At 35.6% G+C, this 27,867-nt stretch overlaps 1 protein-coding gene across 2 annotated transcripts; it reads left to right on the top strand.

Moving 5' to 3' along the window:
* Window positions 1-16: 16 nt before the first annotated feature.
* LOC129268095 (PHD finger protein 21A-like) lies at window positions 17-27,469 on the top strand. Of its 2 annotated transcripts, none has more exons than XM_064104962.1 (12): window positions 17-181; window positions 9,504-9,536; window positions 10,440-10,505; window positions 11,123-11,188; window positions 11,687-12,007; window positions 13,116-13,289; window positions 13,881-14,015; window positions 18,173-18,239; window positions 19,309-19,388; window positions 22,117-22,260; window positions 23,153-23,332; window positions 23,944-27,469. In XM_064104962.1, exons 1-12 carry the CDS (start codon window positions 119-121, stop codon window positions 24,064-24,066), a joined length of 1,452 nt encoding a protein of 483 aa, XP_063961032.1. In that variant the 5' UTR covers window positions 17-118; the 3' UTR covers window positions 24,067-27,469. The 2 variants fall into 2 exon arrangements, with proteins under 2 accessions (XP_063961032.1, XP_063961031.1); XM_064104961.1 differs by having other exon boundaries at window positions 11,123-11,194.
* The last annotated feature ends 398 nt before the right edge of the window (window positions 27,470-27,867 follow it).

The raw sequence follows: 27,867 nt of genomic DNA, 5'->3' as shown, positions 1-27,867 counted from the left end.
ATCAATACGCCCACGTAATGCGGTGCACCAAGTGAATCTATTTTTGTTGTCTCTTAGTCTTACGGTATTTTTATCTGCTCGAACTGGAGTTTAGTGACTATCTGGTGTCGACTTGAAGATGTCTAATAAAGATCTGGAGAAGCTGCAGCTATTGTTGCGAAAGGAAATACAAACCCATCAGGTAACTTTTCATACAAATGCAAGGTTTTGTGAATCTTAGCTGGCAGAATTCAGGGGCCGATACCCAGTGATGCCTGCTGCACCCCTCCGGTTTAAATGTCCTATTGCAACTTGTGTGCGTGCATGTGTAATTTGCATGCAAGTCTACGACTATTTCTGGGTGCTCTACCGGCGACTCCTCGCGAGTTCGTGTTTTTGACCTTTACAAAATCTTTGATTTTAGCCACTGCAAGACCCTTTTGGCCACTTTAACTCAAATGAACTTTGCTCTTCTTATTTATAGTACACAAAGATAGTCTCAAATTTCTGTGGATGCTCACTATAATTTTCAGAATGGGTGGTTATTCTGGTTCTCCCAAAGTTTCTCGCCGCATCTTTTCCACATCATTTTTGGTCTATTGTCCTGAAGCTCTGCTGCTGCAAGTTTCATTCATTGACATTTGTTTACATGCATGTGTATATGGACTGGGAGTGTACCGTGCAATATGTGAGCAGAGAGTGTGTACGTGTGTGTCATACATGCAATTCCAAAGTCAGACCTACAATTCCACAACAAACAATGCACATATTGTCACTGTTTCAGTAGATTTATAAATGGATCTAAATCCACGGACTTTAGTGTGAATATGAATTATATGGGAACTTCCATATGAATCCATAAAATGTTATAAGTTTTCGGTCTAACATCAAGAAAAATAAGTTCTAACGACGATGTACTCAAATTGTATTCTTTTTTTAGAACTTGTCACATGCATTTTTAATCTGCTTCGTAAATTTGTAATGTCCATATTTATGAAATGATCAAATGATAATGATTAATGGTTAAAGAAAGCTGTACAAGGATTGCAAACTTAAAAAAAATTATTGTCTCTGATAAAAATGTGAAGAATAAAAATACAATTTTGGCCTTGGGCCTAAAGGCTAAAGTTTCGACATTTTGGGGTTGTTCAGTTCATGAAATATAAGGCCTATTTAGTTATTTTTTTTTGTTTTATTTGTGTGAATCATATAACTCTTTTGTCAGATCGAAGTGTTTTCTTCACATTTTAGTGTATTTTTATTTTAAAAATATCTCAGGCAAAATGGTTTTATTTTCATTTTGAGGGCTACTTTTCACAGCCTTTGTACTAAATCAAATGTACCTAACTTTTCAACATGGGATAGTGCTTCAGCATTGCAGGGTCATTCCATGCCAATTCACCCAATGAATGCAATTTTGCACCCGACCCTCTCAGAATTCGTTGTAATTTGGTACACATAAAATTCCTAATGGCCCAAGCACTAAACAAACAAAATTCCAATCGGTCCGTTGGTTCTCGCACTACTGCCCGCTCTTTTCTCCTTGTTTTTAAGACAAAAATAGGCATGACTTTCAACTCTCAATGGCCATTGCGTCGTAACGTGTAGACCAATTTTCAGGAAACTGGTACCTTTCGAAAGGAAATTCAGAGACGAATCCAAAACATGCATCAAATAATGTATTGGAGCGATTTACAAGGTCATGACCTTTGACCTTGATTTTGACCCCCGGACAAATAATTTTTTAACTTGATTTTCGTGTATGTTAATTATTAGTATGATATTGACAAAATATGTTCAAACCAATGATGATATTTTATTTCTTCACCTTTTAAAACTCTTCCAAAGATACCAATTATCTGATCTAAAATTTCACTCTAGTCCCACATACTGATATTCATGTTAGTAAAGTGTTAACCAGTCCCATGATACATGATTTCTTCCAATCTTAAGTTTACAGTATGCAAACAGATGAAAATATATTAAGCTCATCAGTTAACGAATGAAACATTAAACATTTATGCTCATGAATAGGTATCTGTTTAGGCATTTTGATGTTGGGCAATATATAATAACTCATTATTAGAAAACTGCTGGGAACTGCAATATCTTGCTTTCTAGTAAGCTGTACTCCCCCAAAATGGATACATCCTTCAGATCCGTGATGCATCATACATTCTTGATGATGATGATGTTAGAGATGGATGATAGATTGGAGAGATAATATTGTTTCTAACTATCCAGCAGGTACATTTATCCATCTTTACACTGCACCTCTATGGAAAAAGGCAGTGTCTGACTTTTTTTTCAATTTTTATTTTTTTCAGAAAAGTAGTCAGTAAGCCACTTTTTTTTCACATGACACATCCAGTTTTCCTAATTGCTTTTTAAAAAGCAACTTTTAGTAATCAGCAAAACGCAGTATCTACATTTTGCACAAGATAAGATAGTAAGCATTAACTTTTTTTTTATAAGTCGCTCCATACTATTTCCCCCCCCCCCCCAAGTATTCCTTTATCAGCAAATTCCAGAAAGCCTATTTCAGGCGAAAACAAATTTTGTTATGTTTTGAGAAATTGTTTTAAATGTAGATTTTTTAAGCAAATACTCAGTTTCACATGGAAAAATGCAGTACCCACAGATGAAGAACGTGTTGATTAAACTCATTTTTATCATGGCGCGCTCTGTGTATCTAACTTATTATTTTCCCCTTAAAATACACAATGACACATTATTTCATGGTAATGAAGCAAGTGATAATAAAACTGAATGGAATTCAGGTCCATCTGTAGATCCATGTACTGCGTTTTTCCATGGAGAAACCGAGCATTCGCTTTGACTTTCCAAGAGTAGGCCTATCTACGGTACATTTCTTCAATATGTAAAAAAAAAAGAAACAAAATATTTGTTTTGGGAGCCTTAAATAGGCACATGTACCGTATGGGCACTAGTATTCAACCCGTTTTGAGAGTTTCCTCAAATATATAGAAATATAGAATTTACCTGAATTTCAGACCCGTCTTATTTCCAAGAGCAAATGCTGGTTATTCTTTTTCCGTTATTTTTTTCTTCAACCAGTTGACTGTGTGCGCGGGCGATCGAATTATACGGCGACGGATTTTGGTACTAGTATTCAACCTGTCGGCACTAGTATTCAACCTAGCGATGAAAGATGGCCCTATCTCTCAATCTGCCCTTGTCCCATCCGACTATGGACTAGACCATTTGAGATGAGACCAAACAGGGAATTAATCAAAGCCAGAGATTTACATAGATCTAGATCTAATTTAGCAATCTAAACCCTTTTGAGATTTGCTATCAATCCTCACTAGGTTGAATACTAGTACCATTCAGTGCAAAAGGCCATCGCCGCATAATTCGATCCTCCGCGCATACAGTCGACAGATTGACAAAGAAAATATCGACAACAGATTACCCTGGAAATAACAAAGGTGTGAAATTAAGATAAATTCCCTATTTCTTAATATTTTGGGGAATATGTCAAAATCTTTGAATTATGCCGGGTTGAATACTAGTACCCATACGGTATATATACTCAATAACTTTGATGATAAAAGAATACTAAGAAATAAAATAGTTTGAGCAGCTGAGCGTGATCGGTTCATCACGGACGGACATTTGATAGATTTTGAAAACTTTGAAGGCTTGTAACAAATTAGGAATAAGATGAACATGGTTCCTTTGTGTTTTATAGTGAAGGGTAGGACAAAGTATGCTGAATGATGAAAAAAGTTTGTTGCCATGGTTACCTACAAACATAGGTAGCCACTAAATGTGCCATATCACGGACGGACATGATAGAAATGTGGTTTTCAGAATTTTTGAACATTTTTATTGTTTCTATCTAAATAGCTTAACTTTGACCAATAATTGTTAATGCAACTTACACTCAGGTATGTTAGCTTCTATGTTCAGCATATTGAATTCTTAACCAATATCAAACTTCTGAGAGAATTGCAAATATTTTCCATCTCGGACGGACATCTCGGACGGACATCACGGACGGACACAATTAAAATACATTGGAAGTACCTTGTAAGAAGTTCTTATTACTTGTTTGGGGGAACAAATGCTATTATATTGATGATTTGTACATTTTTAAATATAATTAAACAACATTAGTTGCACAATCAAGTTGCTACAACTTCAGTCAAGTTGCTACAACTTGATTTAAGTTGTAGCAACATGATTTCTATGCTAGACACACAAAATAATCTAGCCATATGATTGCTTTTAAACAGTTCTTTTCAAATCAAACATCCTATTAAATGCACATTGTCTTCTTTTCAATTTATACCGTGTTTACACTTAATCGGCATTTGGTTCAGAACCAAAAGCCGATGCAGAATCGGCTTTTGGTTTGCGTTTACACGTTGTTACAGCTCGCGGTTCTGAACCGCGAGCCGATGCAAAAACCTGAAATGATACGCACACCAACAATATACGTCATAATAAAGACAACGCTGGATCAGTGCGCTAACAATTACGTCACAATGGTAAAGTAAATAAAATGCGCACAAATTGCTGATGCAGAATCGGCTTTCTGTTTACACGTAGTAAAAAAGCCGATTCTGCATCTGCTCGCGGTTCAGAACCTACTACTTTGGTGGTGCAAATTGCCGGTTCTGAACCGCGAGCCGATGCAAGTTACTCGCGTTTACACGCTATGAAAAAGCCGATGCTGCATCGGCTCGCGGTTCAGAACCACGAGCCCATTCAAATGCTGATTAAGTGTAAACACTGTATTAGAGAATACTATAGTTGGTACCAAATCAACATCCAGTGGATCAATGATCATGTTGATACTTTTTATGATATATCATGATGATACATGTTCATACATTTTTAGGCATAAATTTTCGAAGAGCACATATTTTTTTTTATGTCCATTAAGTAAATCCAAAAGATTCACAGGTTGCTGATCATTATGCTTGTTTGGTGGATCAAGTATGACCACAACACTTGTCCAGGCTCTCTTCAAATTCATCTTTTGTCCATATTAAAGTGGAGACACCCCTTCACATCAACAGCCCTCATGTATTTAGGCCCTGACCGAATCCAAAATTGAAATCAAATACCAATCAAACTTGTAAACACTGCAGTGCAAGCTTTATATGAATTGTATGCATTTTCAGATTACGAGATCAGCAATTTGCTCGAAATTAGCTCCAAAATGGACTTTAAAAAAAAGAATTATTGTACTTTTCACAAGCCTCAAGGACGTGATGTCATGTTCTGTTTAGTAGAAGCATTGTGAATCCATGGGTTTGTACATGGATTTTTTTTTTTCTGCTTATCAGAATATGCATTCTACTTTCTTCCTTTCCATCACTTTCTGCAAGCTTCAATTGATGAAATATACAGCTTTTTACTTATTCTTGCTCTATTTCATTTCCTGCTTTTTGGCATACATGTAGCTTCCAACTCTATCTGCATTCCAATTATGTTTAAAAAAAATTCCTGACAACAATTAAGCCCCAATAACAGCCAAAGAAAGATTTCACAAAAAATTGTGAAGAGTTGTAGGTTTCCATCCATTTGAGTTTTGAATAATTCTCAGTACCATTTTTCACTGCAAATTGGAACTAAAATTAAATTCATAATCTGCTCAGTATTTGCTCATTGTCTGTCCGTGATGAAATTAATGTCTGTCTGCGATTATTTTGATTTATGATATGGATAAAATGAATGGATTTTAGCTATATTCAAATGAAATGATTTACAGTGTCTAGTGAGATGCTTCTACACACTTATATTTTTGCTTCTATTCTGATAAAGAATAAAAAGCTGAATCCATACATCAAGGCTCCACATTAACTTTTTTTGGTGGTGGCCCGTTCGGGCCACCAAAACCATCAAATAATTTTTTTTGGTGGCCCGATATTAAAGTTTGGTGGCCCGAAAAATATAAAGAAACACATTAAAAATTAATAAAACAAACTTCTGAAATATTAATTCTGCAGCAACTACCACTAAGTTACTTTCACTTTATCATCTTGTATGTAAACCTTGTTTGCTGTTATTTTACTTTGCTAATTGGCTTGTGGTAAAATATAAATTGTTTCTATCGTTGTAAAAATGAAATGATTGAAAGAGAATAAATGAATTTTATTGTTTGCAGGTTGTGTGGACTTTTTTTTTTAAATCTCCGTATATAGACACACACTCATAATGGTATAGTAAATAAATAGTGCATAGCAAACTCAGATAGACGTACAAAACAATGGATTTTCATTTCTTCCTCTTTGAATCCTAAAACCTAGATTATGCAGGCCCCAAATCCAGTGTATTTCGGTTTTCTCTTTTGCAGCATATTATAGCAGGAGAAAATCACAGAAAAATATGCTGCAAAATTAGAACAATGCATAAAAGGGGGCAACAAATGAAAATAATTTTCAAAACGTATATTACAAAAAGAAAACAAAAATAATAAAAGAAATAAGTGAAATAAAACAAAAAGAAAATGAAGAAAGAAAAAACAAAGAACAAGGAAAAAAAGAAAAAATTTAGAGAGAAAAAAAAAGAAAAGAAAGTGAAAGAAAAATGAATAAAACAAAATTAATATAAACATGGGGAAAAGGGGAAAATTAAAAAGCCATTACGAATATTTTTTAACAGCTGTGGCAACAGTCTATTCTGACTGGAATATAATTAAAAGCCAAGCAAATAATTTTCACTTACATTTTTCTGGGAATGGCACATTTCTATTTTTATATCCTTTAGTTTGTATTATTTTATTTTCAGTAGAAACATACATGTATTTTTTAATCAGGCATATTCAATGGGAAGGGGTATAAATGGTTAAACCACTGTAAAAAAAAATGAAAGAAAAAAAAAGAAGAAGAAAACGGCAAAAGTTATATCTGGAAAAAAAGTGTGAGAAAAGTCCTTCCCTATATTTGCCAAAATGTTGGAAAAATTCACATTTCATATCAATGAAATGCCTTCCCAAAGTATTTACTTTCTCAAGAGTGGTTTAAGAAGTCATTTATAAACAAGAAAGAAAGAAACTGTCTGTTTATTTTTGGCTAGAAAAGACACAGCTTCGAAAGAAACCAAGTATCAACATACATACAAATGCACACGTGGGACTGTGATGTACTTGCGTATGTGTTTTTATGTGTATTAATTAATTTGGAAATCGGTCTTTTGTAGTCAAAAGAGAGGTCATAATTCCTCTTCTTAATGCTTGCAAATAATCAGGGTACACCAAATTTTCGTAATTAAGACTGTAGAATGTCATTTCATTGGTGTAAAATGTGACTTTGACTCAGATTTTCAAAGTTCTGTGGAAGATTTCTTAGCAGCAACATTTTTTATCGCAGCTCCCAGAGTCTGAATAGGCTGAGCTAGATCTAGAGCACAGCTGTATGCAGTGGCTTCATGCAAAGCTCACGCCAGCCGGCCGGCGCGGCTGGCTGGATAATAGCTACTGTATACTATAGTTGTAGGCCTAATATGCAAACTTTGTGTGTGTGTATTTGTGTGTAGATCAACAAAAAGGGCGCATGACGAATTAACTGGGTTGCAATTTGAACTGTAGAAAGTTGATAAATGCGTGCAAAATCGGGAGAAAAATTGCGCTCCTTTGAAAATTATTGGTTGCCCGATTCGGGCCACCAAAACTTAACATTTTATCAATAATGGTTGCCCGAGGTGAATTTCTGGTGGCCCCGGGCCACCGCTAATGTCGAGCCTTGCATACATATTATCCATATCATAAACTCAATAAAAATGATCACGGATGGACATTAATTTCATCACGGTCGGAAATTACAAAATGGAATGTTAACATCTAACAGAAAAATTTACTTCCCATATTTTTTCTACTAATTTATGTTTGATGATAGATTAATGTTCAGAGTACAAGAAAATCCAAACCAAATTGGAGTAACTTTGAAAACAATAAAACTAGAGTGAATTGAATTTGAGTGAATTTACATTGTCCGTCCGTGATCATTTTTGATTGAGTTTATGATATGGATAAAATGTATAGATTTTAGCTATGTTCAAATAAAATGATGTACAGTGTTTAGTGAGATACCTCTACACCTTTTTATTTTTTATTTCTATTCTGATAAAAAATAAAAAAACTGAAATTTCAAAATGGAAATGTTCACACCTACCAAAAAAAATTGCTTCCCAATATTTTTTTCCCACTAATTTATGTTTGATAATAGATTAATGTTCAGAGTGCAAGAACAACTTAACCAAATTGGAATAACTTTAAAAACAATAAAACTAGAAAGAATTTAATTTGAGTAAAAATTTCCGTCCGTGATGAGAGGTAATAGCACCCCCACGAATAAAATGGACTATTCCAGGAATTTCGGATTCATCAATCTTCATGAAACTGAGTTCTTTGAAACCTGAGATATCAAAGATTATCTTAAAAGCAATTTTGATAGAAATATCTAAAAAAAAAAAATTCACCTCAATGCTAACCCTTAACCGATCATGCTCAGCTTTGGAAAAACACAAAATGCTTAATATCTCAACTTGTGCAAAATGTAGAGACTGTCTTTTTTTTTCAATGGGGAGGCAGTGAAAAGAATTGATCATCCATCTCTAGCATCATCATTATAAAGAATGTATCCAATGCTGATGCTTCAAGGATCTCAAGGTTGTTTTCACTTTGGGGGAGTACAGCTGACTAGAAAGCAGGATATTGCAGTTCCCAGCAGTTTTGGGTTATTATATATTGTCCAATATCAAACTACATGTATTCATAAGCATAAATGTTTAATGTTTCATTTATCAACTGACAGGCTTAATTCCTTTTCATCTGTTTGCAAACTGTAACTTAAGAAATTATATCAGGGGACTGGTAAACACTTTACTAACACAAGTATCAGTATGTGGGACTGGAGTGAAATTTCAGATCAGATAATTGGTATGACCTTTGGAAGAGTTTAAAAAGGTAAAGAAATAAAATACCATCATTGGTTTTAACATATTTTGTCAATATCATTCTAATAATTAACATACACGAAAATCAAGTTAAAAATTATTTGTCCGGGGGTCAAACTCAAGGTCAAAATAAAGGTCACAGGTCATGACCTTATAAATCGCCCCAATACATTATTTGATGCATGTTTTGGATTTCTCTTTAAATTTCCTTTTGAATGGTACCAGTTTCGTGAAAATTAGTCAACACGTTACGACGCAATGGCCATTGAAAGTTGAAGGTCACGCCCATTTTTGTCAAAACAAGGAGAAAAGGGCGACAGACCGATTGGACTAATTTTTTTGTTTTGTGCTTTGGCCATGGGGAATTTTATGTGTACCAATTTACAACAAAAACTGAGAGGGTGGGGTGCAACCACTAGGTGAATCCAGATGGAATGATCCTGCATTGAATGAGATTTTCTACGGCTTCTTTTTTCAATTTTCAGGGCTCCTTTTAACATATTGGGGCGATATTGCCTAAGGCCCTGGATGTGGTTTTTATTTTCCTGAAATATTCCGATCTACACGATTTGCCTTTCTTTCTTTTCCTGCAGATACTTGTGACAAAGATCAGGAGTGAACCAAATGTAAGGAAACTTCTTTTATATTGCTCTCCTCCCCATCAAATAATAAATTTTGTAGAAGTAAATTTTAAACAAACACATCATTAGAAAATTATGTCCAAAAATGTATAAAATAATGAAAGTGATGTCATTATGGCTCAAATTGTATGTAGTATAAATATTTGAAAATGTAGTAAAGTGTGATAAAAAGATTAAACCAAAAAGCTCTGAAAGCCCTGAAAATTGGGTCGTCCCAATAACGGGGAAAAAGAAAGAAAGAATGAAGACTGCTGTAGCCTTCTGAAGACAAAGGCAGTCTTTATTAGCAGAAGGTCTTATGGACAGGGTCTTCTAAAGCATGTCAATTTGGAGAACAAATAATGTGAGGGAAACAAATCTTGTGGTATTTGTAGCCAGGTATTGCATAGATATAGATACGGGACATTGCTGAAGAAGGTTTCACTAAAATAACATGCATGAATAGAATGTTAGTTACCTGTTGGAAGAGGGTAATATTAAAAATTGTAATATTTATAATGCATCATGTGACCATCAAATGATAATCTATATTTCTGGGCCCCATCTTACAAAGAGTTACGATTGATCCAATCAACCGTAACTCTATGGAAATCCATCAGTGTCATAATTTTTTATACAGGAAATTTGTAAAATGTCCTTTGTATACAAAGGAGAACACACCAAATTGTCAAGAAATCAATGATTATGGATATACATTCATATCTAGAAATTATTTTGAACAAACATGCATTTTATATGTTGACTTTGCCGGCTTTTCATAGTTGCGATGGATCGGATCAATCGCAACTCTTTGTAAGATGGGCCCCTGGTGAGAACTAATAAAACACTTTGTTGTTTGATTTTGTTAAATAATATTCCAAGTACGGTAATATGTTTTGATCCATACAGAATGTAGAACTGCGTAAGAACCTTCAAGACCAGCAGGCAAAGATTACTTCTCTCAGTGAAAAGCAGGTGGGTTTTGTTATTTTTATATATTTTTTTAATTTATTTCATTTTATTTATTATTTATCTATTTATTTTATCATTATTATTATTATTTTTTTTTGGGGGGGTGTTTTTATTTTTGTTCATTTTGTTGTTTTATTTTGTAAGGTTTTCATAGGGTTTGGAAACAATTACAAGTGAAGGATTTTTTTTCCTTGAGGCAGCTAAAGGCAAAGTGTTAATTGTTATGGTTTATGGCCAATTGTAATAGCATCAATATGGAGCAAAATACATGTAAGACCTACTGTACATGCAGGCCAACCATACAGACTCCCCAAGAAAGATATTTGTTTTCTAGATTTTAAGTCCGCTAGTTACCGGTATCAATTTTTCAGCTTGATACATGTACAGTGTACAATGCACTGTTTTTACGCAAGAAAATGAGGGTCTGAGTTCTTCTGGTTTTGTTTGTTATATAGCATTGTGCATAATTGATTAGCTGTGTGTACAGTTCCTTCATGAAATATGAGTGTTTTGCTCCTCAAGTCTGGTTTTCCAGCCTTGCACACAGCACTGTGGAATATCCAGTATCTTTGATACACTTTATAACCCTTGTTTCTTTTGCTTATGTTATTTTTTCATAGAAAAAAGTTGTTGAACAGCTGCGCTCTGATCTTGGTGTGAGGAAACCGTTGGCACAACATGAAGGGGTACATGTAGGTTCAATTGCACTTTGATATTGGGGAGTGTTTTATGAAAAGTTTGTTGACCCCTGATTTGCACTGACAAATGTTATAAGCTACTGCAGATTCTTGCATCAGATTTTCTGAGAGATGTTTTATTCGATGTAATCAAATATTGACTGGCTCTTCTTTTGGGGATCATAAAATATTTTGCTCTTAAAAGAACCACATTGCTCTTGTTTAAAGACTCTGGCCATTATAATTCTGTTGTGGGCATATATTTGATGTTCTGTTTGAGGCTAGTCAATATTATGTATTCTGAATTTGCAAGTCTGCATCAGATTCAGATTTAGATATTTTATTGCCAACGATGCATTAGTACATTACATATAGAAATCAAATTTGTTATCACTAAACAATTTGGAATGTCTTATATATATAAAAACTTACATGGTTTCAACAAACTATATTTAAGCAATACAAATCAGTAAACAAAATACTTTTATTTTTTGGTTTTTTTAATAGAAAATCACACAACTTCAAATCAGTGCACAGCCCCTGACAACATCACAACACCTCAACATCCCTAATCGTGTGAAGGCCAACATGCTCGGCAATCCAACCACTAAGCAACAAGTAGCACCTGCAACCATCCATACCACCACCACCACTGCCATGCCCATTACCGGTGGAGGAGGGGGAGGGGGCGCCCAGCACACCCCTTCCACCCCCACTCGACTGTCCATCCTCACAAACAAACCATCAGTGATTAGCATCAAGGTGCCAAATATCACCAATCGGTTGAACTCCGTGGTGAAGAGACCAACTTCACAGAACTTGTCTAAGGTAGGTGCTCACTTATTGTAATGATGGTTATGGTAGAGCGACCGCCTCATAACTGGAAGGTCTGGAGTTCAAGCCCCGGCTGCGTCAGACCAAAAGACTGAAAGAGATGGAAGCTGCTGTTACCTTGTTTTGGGTTCAACGATTAAAGGGATAGAGCAACGTCAAAATGGCTCTACTCAGTGGATGCCGGGTCCACGAGCAATTGGCAAAATGATTACTTTTAATGATTTCTATTTCTTATTTCTATTTTGAACAAATAAGAATATGGATTATTATTATTACTGTCATTGAGGACATTAGTGAGAATGTTCCATGCCCGAGGCATAAAAAGTTGGTAATTCTTGTGATGCCCGAGCAAAACAATGTTCTGTGTTATAAGATTGTGATGTGGATCAATGTTCATATACCATCATCTGAAAACAGGGTCCCGTAACACAAAGATTAGCAATTAATTGTACACTTGATTTTCACGATTGATTGTACATTGTAGTCAATGGAATCTATCGTAGAAAAATGTTCTATGATCATTGCTAAGTTTTGTGTTACGGACTCCTGATAAAAAATGACATGGAGGCCGGGGATGATTTAGCCCTAAATGTTCAAAAGAGCCCTGGAAAGTTAAAAAAAACTAAAAAAAAAAAAGAAACCCCCATTCATTGCAATGGTAAAATTTATCCAATGTTGCAGATTCAGGCAGTAAGTTGTCAAAAGGAGCCCTCAAATTTTATTTTTGCCTGTCTCAAAACCTTGACTTGTCATTTTATTTATGACCACTCCTCGCCGGACAAAAATCTACATGTTAGGCCAAATAAATCTCTTCTTTCAACCAGAGAGCCCTGGGTACAAATTTCAGCCAAGATATTATTTCTTCCAGCAAGAATTTCTTCTGCATTATGCTTCACCCGACGACGAAGGGGTAGTAAATGGGTACCTGGTTTGCGTAGTCATTACTTGAAAAGCTTGTGCACTTTGAAGGTAGCCGGCCACAGCTAGGGTTATAATAATGAGCAGCTTTAGCACTCTGCATCATGGATATGAATGCTTCGTAAGTTACATTGTTATTGTATGGTATTCTTTTCACTTGTATTTCAATATGGTTTCCATTTAGGAACTTGACTATATGGCAAAGCAATACAAGCGTCAATTTCTTTCTACGAGACCTAAAGACAATCCACTGCCCTCATCAATATCAAGTATCGCCATCTCTCAGTCATCAACGTCATCCTCTTCTACAAGTTTTACGACAAGCTGCCAGAAGAAGCCTCTAACTGCCGAAGAAACAGTATGTAGTTTACATTCACTATTGTAGACTTATTTGCTGTGCGAACCATCCACTCAAGGCAGGGTTGGGCTCAATTTACGTTCCAAATACATTCCTAATTACATTCCAGAAACAATAACCTGCTTAAGCCAGCCCAATGAAAAGTTAGTGTCAAGTTGATTATAATCTGGTCAGCTTGCTGAAGCAGGTTATTGTAATGTTAATTAGAAGCTGGTAAGTAGCTGGATCATCTCCAGAATGTAATTAGGAATGCATTTGGAATGTAATTGATCCCAACCCTGACTCAAGGAAAGTGGTCTGTAAATGCAGCCCAATGACCCTGCAATTGACTAGGTCATTTGTTGAAACACTCATTTGTGCTAGTCTTGTGTGAAGACCCTCATCCAAACATCCAAATCAATCTTTTGGGAAGCATAACAGAATCTAGAATTCATTAATCAAATTTGAATCCACAATACAAAGAACAGTAGATATTGTTTAAACTGAAGTTACAGAACCTACTGTTCTCTGCTGTGATCCAAGTCAAAGAATTTCAACTGGCACTGTAGTATTTACTCAGCTTGTTATTGTGTTTTTTTCTTGTTGCCATAGAAACTTGAATTCATGGCGTCCATTGGCCTGGTCACCCCAAAGACGGCACAGACATTACAGAGTAAGAGATCAGAAAGGAAAAGAAGAAGTACTGCTAATCCACAGTTCTCAAAGTTTGACAAACATGAATTAGAAGTAAGTAATACAAGTTGTTATGAAAGGACAATCCATCTTAACGAAAAGTTTTTTTTTAATAAAAAGAGAAAAATCCAACGAGTACAACACTGAAATTTTCATTAAAATCGGATGTAAAAGAAGAAAAGTATTACAGTTTAAAGTTTCGCTTTATTCTCAAAACAGTTAAATGCACATAGGGGAAGGCGGGGTACGTTGTGACACTTTTTACATTTTGTATGTAAGAATTGATATGACTAGTAATATTGTAGAAATAAGTACCTTGCCATTAAATTTGATTCTTGGGAAATATTTTTCACCTAGATAAAACTTTCTACCCCCACACTGAAAGTCATTGTCACCTTTGAAAAAACTGATGTCAAATGGCTCAACTTGCCCCATCTGTGGGGTAAGTTGTGCCACCGTCTGGGGTAAATTGAGCCACAAAATGTATGCGGGAGAACCAGGATGTCAATTTTTCATTTAAAGTCTTTTCACTTGCTAATTCTCTATAAATACTAACATCTTCTAAAAGTAAAAGAACTGTCATGTGAATTTGCTCCTTTCTGCCTGCATACCAATGGCTTTTTATGTTTTTCAATTTTTTTTATTATATATTACCATAAGAGTTACCATGGCTCAACTTGCCCCATGTTGGTTGGCTTAAATTAGCCCCGACCGAACTTTTTGTGATATTTTCACATCCACACATTTCTTATGCATCCATCATGTAAAAGACTATGACAAGAGTGAGAATCCATACCTGGACTAACAATATTGTTCTTATTTCTAAAATATATTTAAAGACGTTTGTGGGTAAAAAGCACTTATCTATTTCACACCCTTTTTTACTTTTTTGGCTGAAATTTGTATTTTTCCCTCTAAAAAAGTACTTTTTGTTTCAAAGTTGAAAACAATGTGGTGGGGTTGAGGGTTATGCAATGGGTCATCAATACATGACACCACCACAATATCTGACTCATTCATTATTGGCCTGGGGGTGGTGGCTAAACTTGCCCCTATGCTCAACTTACCCCGCCTTCCCTTACTGATCAGTATGCAAATGAGGAGACTGATGACGTCATCCACTCACTATTTCTTTTGTATTTAATTATACGAAATATGAAATATTCTAATTTTCTCTGCATTATCAAGTGAAACAACAATTAATTCCTCCCTGAATATGTGGAATAAGCATTGTTTAATACTATGTTGTTCAGTCAAGTTGGCTCTTGTCAAATCTGCAAAATAAAGAAATATTGTATAATTCAAACAATAAAAAACAAGAAATAGTGAGTGAAGGACATCATTGTTTGTCTCATTTGCATGTCACTCAGTTTTGCGTATCACTTTTTTGTGAAAAATAAGCGAAACTTTAAAATGTCATAACTTTCTTATTTTACATCCGATTTTGATGAAATTTTCAGCGTTATGCTAGTTTGATTTTTCTCTATTTATTCAAATCAACATTTTTCTGAGGTGGACTTGACCTGAATGATGCCACATGGTCTACACCCGCTTTGTTTAATGATGACATGACATTTGCTCCTGTCTTAATATCTCTGAGGGCATAGGGTTAGAGTTAGGATTGTAATAGAGTTTTGGGTTTAATAAGAATAATGTAAAGATAAGGAGTAGGTTCTATTTAGTTTTGGAGGTTATGTTTTCTGTTTGGCTTAACCTGCAGATTTTTCATTGGAGATTTTGTCACAGGAGCAGATGTCATTGAACCTGTCTACTTTCTATTATACAAATAATGAATGTTTATGAGTGCAATGGACAGAATACTTCATTCGGTGAAAGATGAAATGATCCATTCCACGAGGCGTAGCCAAGTTGAATGGATCATTATTTCATATTTCACCGAATGAAGTATTCTGTCCATTGCAAGAATGAAAAAAACATTCATTATTTGGTTTATATGACACCTAAAAATTGATTTTTTTTTTAAATATGAAATTTATGAATTTCGATGCAAAACATGCTCATGCAGTGCGAGTTCGATCTGTTGATTGTTACGTCATTATAACATGCGCACTGCTGGTGCCTGCAGCTACAGTCTCGGTGCGCGCGTGCAATGGACAAAATCGTATGGATCCAAAATTGCACGATGAATGGATCCAAAATTGCACGGTTGATGACGTCATTGCAAAATGGGCTGAATGAACGATATCAAACAACCAATCAAATCACAAGGATCTATCTAGGTGTCATATATTTGGTCTTATCCCACATTGTCTAATCACTCATCCATCCTGGGCCCCGTCTTACAAAGAGTTACAATTGATTCAATCAATCGTAACTCTATGGAAATCCATCAGTGCCATAATTTTGTCTGCAGGAAATTTGCAAAATGTCCTTTGTAAACAAAGGAGAACACACCAAATTGTCAAGAAATCAATGAATTTAAGGATATTCATTCATATCTAGAATTTTGTTTGAACAATCATGCATTTTATATGTTGGCTTGGCTGGCTTTCCATAGTTGCGATTGATTGGATCAATTGCAACTCTTTGTAAGACGGGTCCCTGGTTCATCTGCTTATCATTGGTTATATTGCCATTAAAGAGCTGCCATCCATCCTGTGTACGTTATTAAATTTCATACAAATTTTCTTTGTATGCCGGGGCATGGTGTCCATCGTCTGTCGTCCTTCCACAATTTCAAAATGCTTCTGCTTTGTCATTTCAAGTCCGATTTCAATTCTGTTTGCTTTATATGATAGCACTAGGTGGAGGATTCAAAACTTCCACACAGAATTTTGAAACTCATTGAATATGCTAATTTATGCACATTTTTCAAAACTCACAAAAAATGTGTATTTATTTGTCAACCGATTTTGATTTTTTTTCCTTCCATCTGGTAGGGCTGGGTGAGGATCACCAAACTTATAAAGAGAATTTTGAAATTTTGACTAGAATATTATTTATGCTAATTTATATGAAATTTATTCATTAACCACAAAAAATGATTTTCTCCTTCATTTGTTGATCAATTTCAAATTTGTTTGCTTTATATGAAAGCTCTAGGTGGGGACACAAAAATTCTACTCAGAATTTTGAAACTCATTAAATATGCTAATTTATTCATATTTTTCGAAACTCATCAAAAATGCTTATTCATTTGTTGACCGATTTTGATTTTTTTTTTCCATCTGAGAGCTACATGAGGTTCACCAAGATTCTACACAGAATTTAAAAATTTTTACTAGAAAATTATTTATGCTGATTTATTTGAAATTTATTCATAAATCACAAAAATTGCTTCGTATCTGTCATTTCTTCATCAATTTCAATTCTGTTTCCTGAATTTATGTCACCAATATAATTCACTGACACTCCAGTGTCAACTGGGCTGAAATTAAAAATTGTGTAAATTTCATTGCAAGATGTTGGATGAGCACCACATTGATGTGCTAGTTTATTTTACTTTCCCCCCTGTTTTCTTGCTACCACAAAATCTCCAAAAGTCCTCCATCAGTTTTGTTCAAAATTTTGTCAGTTATGGGCACCTATTATGCGATGTGTATGAAACAAGTTCAAGGTCAAAAAGGTTATCGTGACATCATCTTGGTGCGATTTTGTAAAATCACATTATCAATCATTTCTCCATTATCAATTATCAAAAACCAATCATATTCACATCAAATCAATTTGAAGTCAAGGGTCAACTGTCCATGTCATCAAAGGTCATCGTGACTCATGTAGATGTCATGATGTTTGTAAATTTTTAAATGCTCAATATCTCCTTTTTATCATAGTAGAGTACGTTTCAGGTCATTTTAATCATTTCAAAAATTTGCGTGTGCAGGTTTTCACGCGTAACACTGTTACACAACTTAGGATAGCCATTTCTTCTATGTCAATGCATTTATGATTTAATTCTGAGCAATTTGATACCTTGATAAACCTATGACCATTAACAAGTAAAGGAAGCAGCTTCCATCAAAATTTGCAAACCAAATAGGCCAACTATATGCAAACAATTCATTACAGCTTTTTAGAAATTCTGTTGACTCCCAAGTTTTGTTTATGTTGGGATACAGTATGAACAGTAGATATGATTTCATTTGTATTTTAAGGGTCTCTGTTCTATGGAAACGGGGGTCTGAGATATTTTTTTGTTTCAATATGGTAAGCCTAATGACCCGATGTATCAATTGATTGTTTGTAAACAGAGTCGGAGATCGGCCACAAGTTATCTAGCTGCTGCAAACGGATGGTCAGGAGAGAAGAGAAGAAAAGGTATGAACAGTGGAAGGTTTCATGGAGTTGTTTGTCAATGATTTCACTACAAGAGGTGTTATAAGCTACTGCAAATCCTTGAATCTGATTGGCCGAGAGCGACATAATCAGTGAAAATCACTGACAAACTATTTATTGAAATGCTTCCCAGAAAAACATTGAGTGGTATCATTGTTCATATATAAACTATTTACCGTAAACCAGGGTGACTTTGGTCGGGGGGGGGGGGGTGACTGGACAGTTTTTTAATCAGCATCATTCTTTTGCTGTTGGTTTTTCTGAAAATATTCATGTATGTTAGAAAAGGGGATCATACTGCTTTCATGATGTATAAATATATTTTCAAAAACCCCAACAACAAAACTGTCCTCCCCCTCCTAATTTTCCCTGATTGATGGTATTGAAATGCTCACTAGAAAACATTCAGTGGCATAATAGTTATTTTTTATTTAGTATACAGGGAAATTCCTAAAGTATGTTTGTCGAACCCCCTATATTGGGGGACCTTTCCGAAATGATTCGTGTTTTCTGTTTCACATTAAAGGGTTTTAATGTTCTCAAATGATCATGGCTCAAGTAGAAAAGTAAGAAAGTATAAAAAATGGGATCACATGTTCAACTTAAAATTTGATAATTTGAGGGAATTCCCCTTTTTGTAATCTTCATCAGCACCTTTATTGACACTGAAATTTTGATTTGATTTAATTTGATTTAATTCAGATTCCACATAACACACAAATATTCAGGATTTGCACATACATTGCAAAGAAAAATGAGAGAAATACAACATTTCCATTAAAAAATAAGAATAATTGGAGGGATTTGTGTACTTGAGACCAAGCCTGTTTGATAAAAATCCTTGAGAATTGATCGACAAGAGAGTGTATTTATAAATATATTTAGATATTCTTCACCGATTGGCAATGTTATTTCAAATTTGTAGTGGATTGCAAAGCTCTTTGTTACTTGCCCTACAGACTATAATCAAATGGAGGATAAATTAATATTGTATGGGCTTGTTTAGTTTCTGATCATTCAATCTTTGTCTTATTATGCCTTCTGTTTACAGCTGCCAGACCTGCAAGGTTTGCAGATGGTGCTGGGTCGGAAAATGTAGGAGTCAATGGTGTTCCTAAACAAGAGTCTGATGTAAGTGGATCAAGTTTATGTGGTTCTGACTCTCACCTTGTAAACAGATTGTCGTGTGTTCGAATCCCTAAGGCCCGAATTCACAAAGGTGGTTTTTAAAGCCATCAGTTGAACCCATGGTTTGTGTAGATTATCTGTATAAATTACGCTTATTTACTGTGTATATGTAAAAATCAGTGAATTTTTTTTTTTTTTTTCAGGGGCTCCATTTTAAAATTTTTGTCAAATTTCGGGGGCTCCATTTCTACCTTTCGGGGGCTACTTTTTGCATTTTGGGGCTCTTTTTAATGCTACTTTTTTGTATTTTGAGGAATACCTGTTCACTTATTAATGAATTACTACTTTTTGTTTAATATTGTATGATTTTTTAAAGTTATTTTTTTCATGCTTACAATCTTTGGTGTGGGTGGGTGTGTGTGGGTGTACATGTAATAAAGGCCCACATACCCTAACTTTTCGTGAAGTTCTTTGAAAACGTTCTTTGAAAATCTCCATGAAAATTGCATTTCTCTATGGGGGGGTCTAAATTTGGTGAGAATGTATTCATTTAAAAGAACTTAAATATACATGACAATGAAGAAATCATCAAACTTTATTGGCAGTTTTGAATAATATACCTGAAATGTAAACTCTGTCTGAAACAGAAAATCACCATCATTGAGGCCTTTACTGAGCGAATTGTCCCCTAGAGCTCTGGCAGAGAGACAGAGCTCAGACTGGCTAGCTAATACAAGGGCCAATGCGTGCGCCTGCCGCCGGCCTGGTAAAATAGATGGAGCTTTGTTTGATGATTTATTGTCTGATATTTACCACATCCCCGAAAAAAATAAAACAAATGATTTTTAAGTTATAATAAATAAATAAGGTAAGTTATTTTTTATGTTAATAGGCCGTTTTGAAAAGCAAAGCCGAATGACAACTCACCAATGATAGGTTACTAGACTCTGGGATTTGTTTCCTGTGTAATTCGAATTATTTCATCACAGAATTGTGATATCTGTAGGGGAAACATGTGCATTAGAAATTGCACATGGTGGTAGTCATAATGGACCCCTATACATGCAACTGTTTCCTGACCGTCGCATTTATTTATTTTTTCATACCTGGTACCATGTGTGTGGAAATACGTGGTACAGAAAAAAAGACGCAACTTCGGAATTTGAAACTGTGCTCCTCGCTATTTTCAAGGCTTATTCATGATTTTGAGTGTGGACTTGGATGATTTTTAAATGGTAAGCGGAGCTCGAGCATATGGCGCTAGTGGGTCGTTGAGTTGTTATCACTCGGCAATAATTTCGGGGGTGACATTCAGATTTTATGTCGCCCCTGAAAGCATGATTTTGGGTGATTTCAAGGGCGACTTTAGGCATTTCCGGGGCGAATTCGCCCGCCACCCCTGTGTATTTTTTTTCACTGATAAAAATGTCCAATGCTGATGCACGCTATTGTCACAGTGTGCCAAATTGATGCTTGTTGCCATGGTTAAATACGCTATTTTATTTACGAGTCCACTGTTTTGATTTAATGAGTCCACTCTTCCCAAAGTGGACTCATAAATGAAATACTAGTAGCTTATTTAAAGTTATCATTTCACTATGTTCTGATTTTGAAAATTCTCATTTTGGTTTTTAAAAATAGGCTAAACATTAGCCTTATTGTGTAAAAATACCAGCCCAAAAGTTTCAAAAGTATCTTATGTACAGGAACTACATGTATTTTAAAACTTTGGAGATGTAAACCAAAATTTGAAAATAATTGGGGGTTGGTTTCAATGACTATTAGTATACAGCGAATCTGTGCACTACAACACATTAATTCTTCATGAACACAGCATGACCTACAATATACAGTGTGTTCAACGTATACACTGAATGTACAGTGCAGCTAATAATAGTGTGCGTGTATAGGATATACACACAGCAGAAGGCAGTCAACACAGCCAACAGACTTTTTGAATTGGAGAAAACTGGTCACAAGCTGAACCCGTCTACCAGACGGTTCTCAAAACCAGGCTAATAAATTGCTTCTTGTATCTATAAAATTAGAGTTTTTCATCCTATATTGTGGTCTGCTTCAGGGTTTTTAAGGACAAATACAGGCACTCTTACACATGTTTCATCTCAGTTTGAGAATTTTTTTAATCAGCTGCTCACAAAGTGAAACGATCCCTTTAACCATGGCAACAGGCGTCAATTTGATGCACTGTAACAAAAGAGCACATTAGCATTGGACATTTTTTAATATGCATGGTAAGTAATTTATAGAGAAAACCACCTTTGTGAATTTGGGCCAAAGTGGTCTAGCGTCCTTTGGCAAGGCGTTAATCCACACTTTGCCACTCTCGACCCAGGTGCTAAATGGGTACCTGGTAGGATGCGAAAGTTATTGTATGTTTGAATTTGCCAGTGCCATTATAAGGCTGCGATGAATGCAAGGAATGCTCCCCAGGGAGTGGAAGTTGTGCGCATTTCGTGCAGGATTGAGATGAATCCAATGGCCGTGGAAATAATATGCTGTAAAGCGCTTTGAGCTGTTATGGGAAAAGTGCTATATAAAAACTAGCTTTTATCAATATCATCATATTTGCTGTGCAAACTATCCATTTGCTCTCGTACTGCACATGCAAATCATGCTGACCAAAATAATAGTTTTAAATGCATCATCAAACCCTATATAGATAATAAAACCTGCTACCAATTTATTTGTTTTATCTATGTCCAATAACCAGGGCCATGAGGATATATGTGCAGTATGCAGGCAGATCGGAGAGCTATTGATGTGTGATACCTGTAACCTTGTCTATCACCTGGGCTGCCTTGACCCGCCCCTCTCCTCAGTACCCCCAGGAGCCTGGAGCTGTCCTCAATGCAAGGTAGCGTTGTTCTGAAACTGTTTTTAGAAAGTGTTCTTTCAAACTGTTCTGAAACTGTTTTTAGAAAATGTTCTTTGGAACTGTTGTTTGAAACTTCCGTGGTTGTAACTGGGAGTTGAAACTGCTAAATAAAATCTTGCCTTAACCTGGGTGGAAGTTGTTTGTTGAAGCTACTAGTTCTAGTTCTGTTCATAAAGGTCTGAATACAAAGTCGGTTTGTAAAAGATTGGTGAATACTGTTCATTGGAACATTCAATTAAAACTGTTGGTTGAAAACTTTGTTTGAAATGGTTGGTTGAAAGTGTTGATTGGTTGATAATGTTGATTTAAATTGCTGTTTGAAACTCTCGGTTGAAATCGCCATTAAAAATAACAGCTCGTTGAAGAACTTGAACAAACATGTACTTTGGTTCATGGGAATAAAAAAGAAGAAGTCATGAGGAGAAAGATAATGATTTATGATCAGAGCTTGAACGAATTGAAGGCCATCAAAGCCCATGGCAGTGGATGCCGTTTTAATTGGCCTCACTGTCCCTCACATTGGTCTTGGAGATTTGTTATGCTCTTTAACTTTTTCATTTTCTTCATGCTGTTATAGAATGTGCCGTATGGGGAAGTGGCCTTGACCTAAATATATCAAACTTTTAGGCATTTGTCAATTATTTGTATCCAAGTTTTATTTCAAAGGCAAAGACTAGCTGGAGAACTGGCAAGGCACCTTAGCCTTTTATTGGCCTCATTACCTCTCTATTTGCCTGTAGACATATGTTGAGCCCTCATGTATTTTTACCCTTTGTGCTGTTATAGAAAAATCCTTGATATATAAAAGAAATTAAGACCTTTGTCAAGGAACTTGGTAATTTCGAATCCCACCTCTCTTTGACTGTTGCAGTTAAAAGGCAAAGACAAACCGGAGAACTGGCAAGGGACCTTGGCCGTCGTGCATGCCTTCTTATCCCACAAGCAGTCGATGGAAGATGAGAAGAAGAAACTTGGTCGGCGGGCAGCAGAGCTCAGGATGCAGAGGGTTCAACTAGAGGAAAAAGCTAAACATCTCAATGATGCTATCACAGTAAGGACAAATTCTTGTTAGATTTCAATCGCATGGCCAATTTAGGGACTAGTAGTACTAGTAAGGCCTAAAAAATGTAGGTTTGCTTAATTGGTGGGAGGGGGATTGGTTGGTTGGTTTGTTTGTCTTTTAAACTGACGAATGAAACAGTACTAACATCGTCCATATAAATATATGATATGGATGATGTTAGCACTGCTTTGTTTGCAGTAGACAAATCAATGAAAATTAGGGTCAAATTACACTTTTTTGGGGGGGGGGGTAGGGGGTGGGGCTAGATTTGAGTAAGGAAATAAAAATGGGCAGTTTTGACTTTGGTCTGCCAAGTTACAGCAAACAAACTCTTGTTTTGCCTAACTCGAGAAGAATGCTTATTAATCATCTTGATGATACTATCACTGTAAGAACACATTATTGTTCAGTTTTAATCACATTACAAATTTCAGGATTTCAGTGATTATTAGAAGCAGATAGTGAATGCTAATCTCTCTTTATTGTCCCAGAAGCAAAGCAAAGCTAATGAATCCTTGATGACATCCTTCCGCGAGACAGAAGCTACGATCTCCCAACGCTGACCCTGTCAATCTTTATCTTTTTTTCTCTCTCTATAGAAACAAAGCAAAGCTAATGAATCCCTGATGACGTCCTTCCGCAAGACGGAATCAACGATCACCCAACTCAAAGACTTCCTATCAAGCTTTCAGGTCAAGACAGAACCCATGGACAGCCAATAACAAAGACCATGATCAGCATAGATTTGTATGATTTTTATATCAGTTCTATTTTAAAGTCATATGCATTGGGGATTCGGTTTCACAAGGCCATAACCCTGGATTGTCCATAGCCAACGGGACCCTGAGCCATGAAAGATCAATGGCAATTACAATCGATTACAATTGCCATGTACTAATACATAATAGGGACAGGTTCCTCTAATGTGTGTTTCAATGGGGGACTATTTTTCAAGTGAAACATATCCTATGGTCCGTATAGGCAGGTCTTTGCCAAATTTGGTTTGACTGTTAGACCATGCAGAGCAATAGATTAAGTGAGATCAGAGACCTAGTGGCGCCAAATAGCAGTGGACCATCAAATTGCCCTGAAATAGGCAGGAATAATGTGTATGACGTTTGAATGAATAGAACTTCATGTAAACCTGGGGAGTGTTCCATCAATATTTTTGTACGACATTTTGTCAGGTCTGACAACCTTCATTGAGTCTGATTGGCTAAGAGGCACTGTTACTATGGTGACTGTCGGGTAAAACAGCACTTGTCGGATAAAACGTCCGACAAGTATTTTCATGAAATGCTCCCCAGGTGAACATGAAGACGAGGGGGGCATTTCATGAAACAAATAAGTCTGATTTTCACCAACTTTTTGTTATAAGCTACTGAAATCCTTGCATCTGATTGGCTGAGAGCAAATTTGTCAGTGAAAATCACTGGCAAGATCCTTTATGAAACACTCCCCTGAATTATGGCCTTTTATCGCTCTAACAATCTCCTATCAGATCTTGTTTTATCGAATCGCCATTGCATGCAGTCTGCCTAAATCTGTCTTTTTCTACAACTCAAATAAGATAATAACTTTGAGATGTAATGTGAGGTGTGCTTTTTGATAATGTTTCATCAATGAAACCATGTAATGAGTTATACAAGGAGACTTGAAGTATCGAGGTGTATTTTCAAGCCTATCTAGGATTTTTAGTACTTATATTTTTTGCTATGGCTGGTGACACACCTTGAGGTGTTGGGCTTGGTGGGGGGGGGGGGATGCCTTCTCATCTACTTTTCCCTTCCTCTTTCAATCTTGGTAAAGCAAATAGTTGCATCAGTGGTTTACCTAACTTTAGTATGGCAAGCACATTCAAGCTTATCTTGAAAAATTATTTCAAAACTCACCAACAGAATATGGGGCTGTTTCAAAAAGAGATATGTCTGATTTAGAGTCGTGCATAAGGGCCAACCTGCACATAAGCATTATCCTTGATCACACACTTTTTTAATAGCCTATTGCGTCACTTGGCTCTCTACTTTAAATTGATTTAAAATCAATTCAGTCTTTATTAAAACGTACCCATATTATCAGTACAACATACATTTTGCATAATATCACAGTTTCTATTACAATGGGTCAACATGTTATTAAAAAAGTGTCAGTCCCACAAGGCTAAGTACTTGGGCCATTTCTTTTCTCTGTATGATCGCAATGAAGCGTTATCTTCCCAGGAGTGTGAGTCGGGTTAGTGTTCTATTGGTTTCTTTTGCTTTGCTTTACGGGTTTTGGATTGCTGTGATGCTTGTAAAAATTGTGTTTCTTATCAGTTTCCTTGGCAACCAAATTGTGGTGCACAATCTTGTTTTTAGTTTGCATGAATTGTTGCTTTGAAGCCTTTACACCCTTCGCATTGCTTTAAGCCAAACACTCAAAGGACAACCTTTTTTTTATCATGAGGAGTTTTCAATTTGTTTTGCCAAATTTTGATTTCTTGCCCAAAGCCAATCCCACTGTCGCCTGATACCCCTCAACCAGTATATTGTTTGTGACACATGAATGTACTATTGTTTGTGTACTACATGATATCGTTATGATTTTCAAAGCACATGGTTAGTGCTTTATCATCCCCTAAAATATTTGATGACTAATACTTCCCTTGATTACAGAAAAAAAGTTGAAAAAGGTAATTTTGACCTTTTTTAGAAATGTATAAACAAAATATTATAGTTAACTCATCATATTATCTTACTTTTCTGATACAAATATAACCTGATGAATGATTTCAATGGAATGTGCAATATATCCTTGTATGAGGATTCCCTGTTATATAATCTATATACCTACCACAGGAAGTGGTACTCTTAGGACAAAAAGGGGGTTTGATTGTGATTATGTCATTGTCCATGTCTGTGCCTATTCTTAATGGAAACAGTACAGTTTACAATCTCAAAAAGGGATTTCAGCTGGAATGCAGCCATGTGCCAGCTGGTTCCAGTTCAGTAATTGTTGGCTCCTAATGGTATCATATATGATGTGAGATTTACTTACCCGATCATAAGGTGAACTCTAAGTGTCTCACAATTTGAATCTTTTCCTTGAGACTAATGGATGTACAATGTTAGTATGAATATACTGAAATTGAATTTCCAAGTGAGATGACAAATTTTAGAAAATCATTTTCTAGTAAGTTTAGTAAATTGTATAATCATTAAGTGATTGTAGGTTATGAAATGAATCTAAAGATTTTTTAATGAGTCTAAAGGGTTATGATGTTTAACATCTTTTGAGGAAAACTTGGTAAGATTGTTTTCACCATAATCAAAGTTTTTGTTGTAATCCTTTCGTCATCTGACACTGTTTCTGATGTTGTTTTTCTGCACCATTCATCCATACCACATTTTGTTTTCAACTTTGCTCATCAGTGAATGGTCACTGAAATGTCAAAAAAATGCGTACACAAATATGTTGCATTTTATTTTTGTTTTATGTACCTATCGTATCATCTGTGGTTTATAATGCTCACTAAATCTACAAGCATTTTGTACACATCTCAGATAGTCTAATACCACCTGAGCCAAACTAATATGCCTGTATTCTGAAGTTGGGGTTAACTTAGACCATGGTCTGACTCCGTGGTAAAATTATGGGGAGCCGAACATGTAAAAACTTTTGTTTACATGGTATGCTTCTTCTGTTTACTTTGCTCTTTACTACTTCCTTAACAGACAGTAGTTAAGAATAATTTGGGAGTCAAATTGGATGATTCATTTAACCCTAATTCTCCCGGGGGGGGGGGGGGGGGGCCATAATGCCCCCCCCCTCGACAATTTTCGCGATATATCTGCTGCGCAAAATTTTTTGACCTCGCCGCTCACAGACTTTTTACTTTCAAGTCTCGCGCAAATTTTGAGACCAAATTTGTGACGCCCGGGTACGCAGTTACGACATTACGCAACATTATGTAAGTGCATGTCAGACCCAAAATTGCTCATAAACTTGATTTCATGTACAAATCCAATGCAAATTGTGTATTTAGCCAAAATTCATAAATGTATCATTATTTCTACATTTACTGATAAAACTTAATTAATTTTGCCTTGTTTATGATCAGAATAACGTCTGGAACGATTTCCATCGAAAAAACAATAAAAAAACAAAAAGTAGAAAAACAAAGAAATGCATAAGAAATTAAAAAAACAATAAAATACATAAGAAATTGGTCTTAGTACCAGAATTTTTTTCATTCACAATTGTTAGGAATGCTATAAAGAATATTTTCACAAAAAAATTGCATTCTAGGAGCTTTATTTAGTGAATCAGAGCAAAAAGTATGATTTCATGAATAAATTAGCATAATTAATTCATATAAAATAAAAAGATATGAATTCAGTGAAATTGACCAATGCAACTGCGTAGATTACATAATTCTCTTCCATCATGCAAATTTCCGTTGTGATCGCGCAATCCGCGAATGACAAGAATCAAAATACCCCGGGAGATTTAGGGTTAACATTTACTGTAAGGGATTTAGGTCA

This window comes from Lytechinus pictus, chromosome 9, assembly GCF_037042905.1.
Source record: "Lytechinus pictus isolate F3 Inbred chromosome 9, Lp3.0, whole genome shotgun sequence".
In the NCBI taxonomy this organism is placed as follows: Eukaryota; Metazoa; Echinodermata; class Echinoidea; order Temnopleuroida; family Toxopneustidae; genus Lytechinus; species Lytechinus pictus.
The sequence above is the reverse complement of the archived record's forward strand: the minus strand, read 5'-3'. Positions and strand labels throughout refer to the sequence as shown.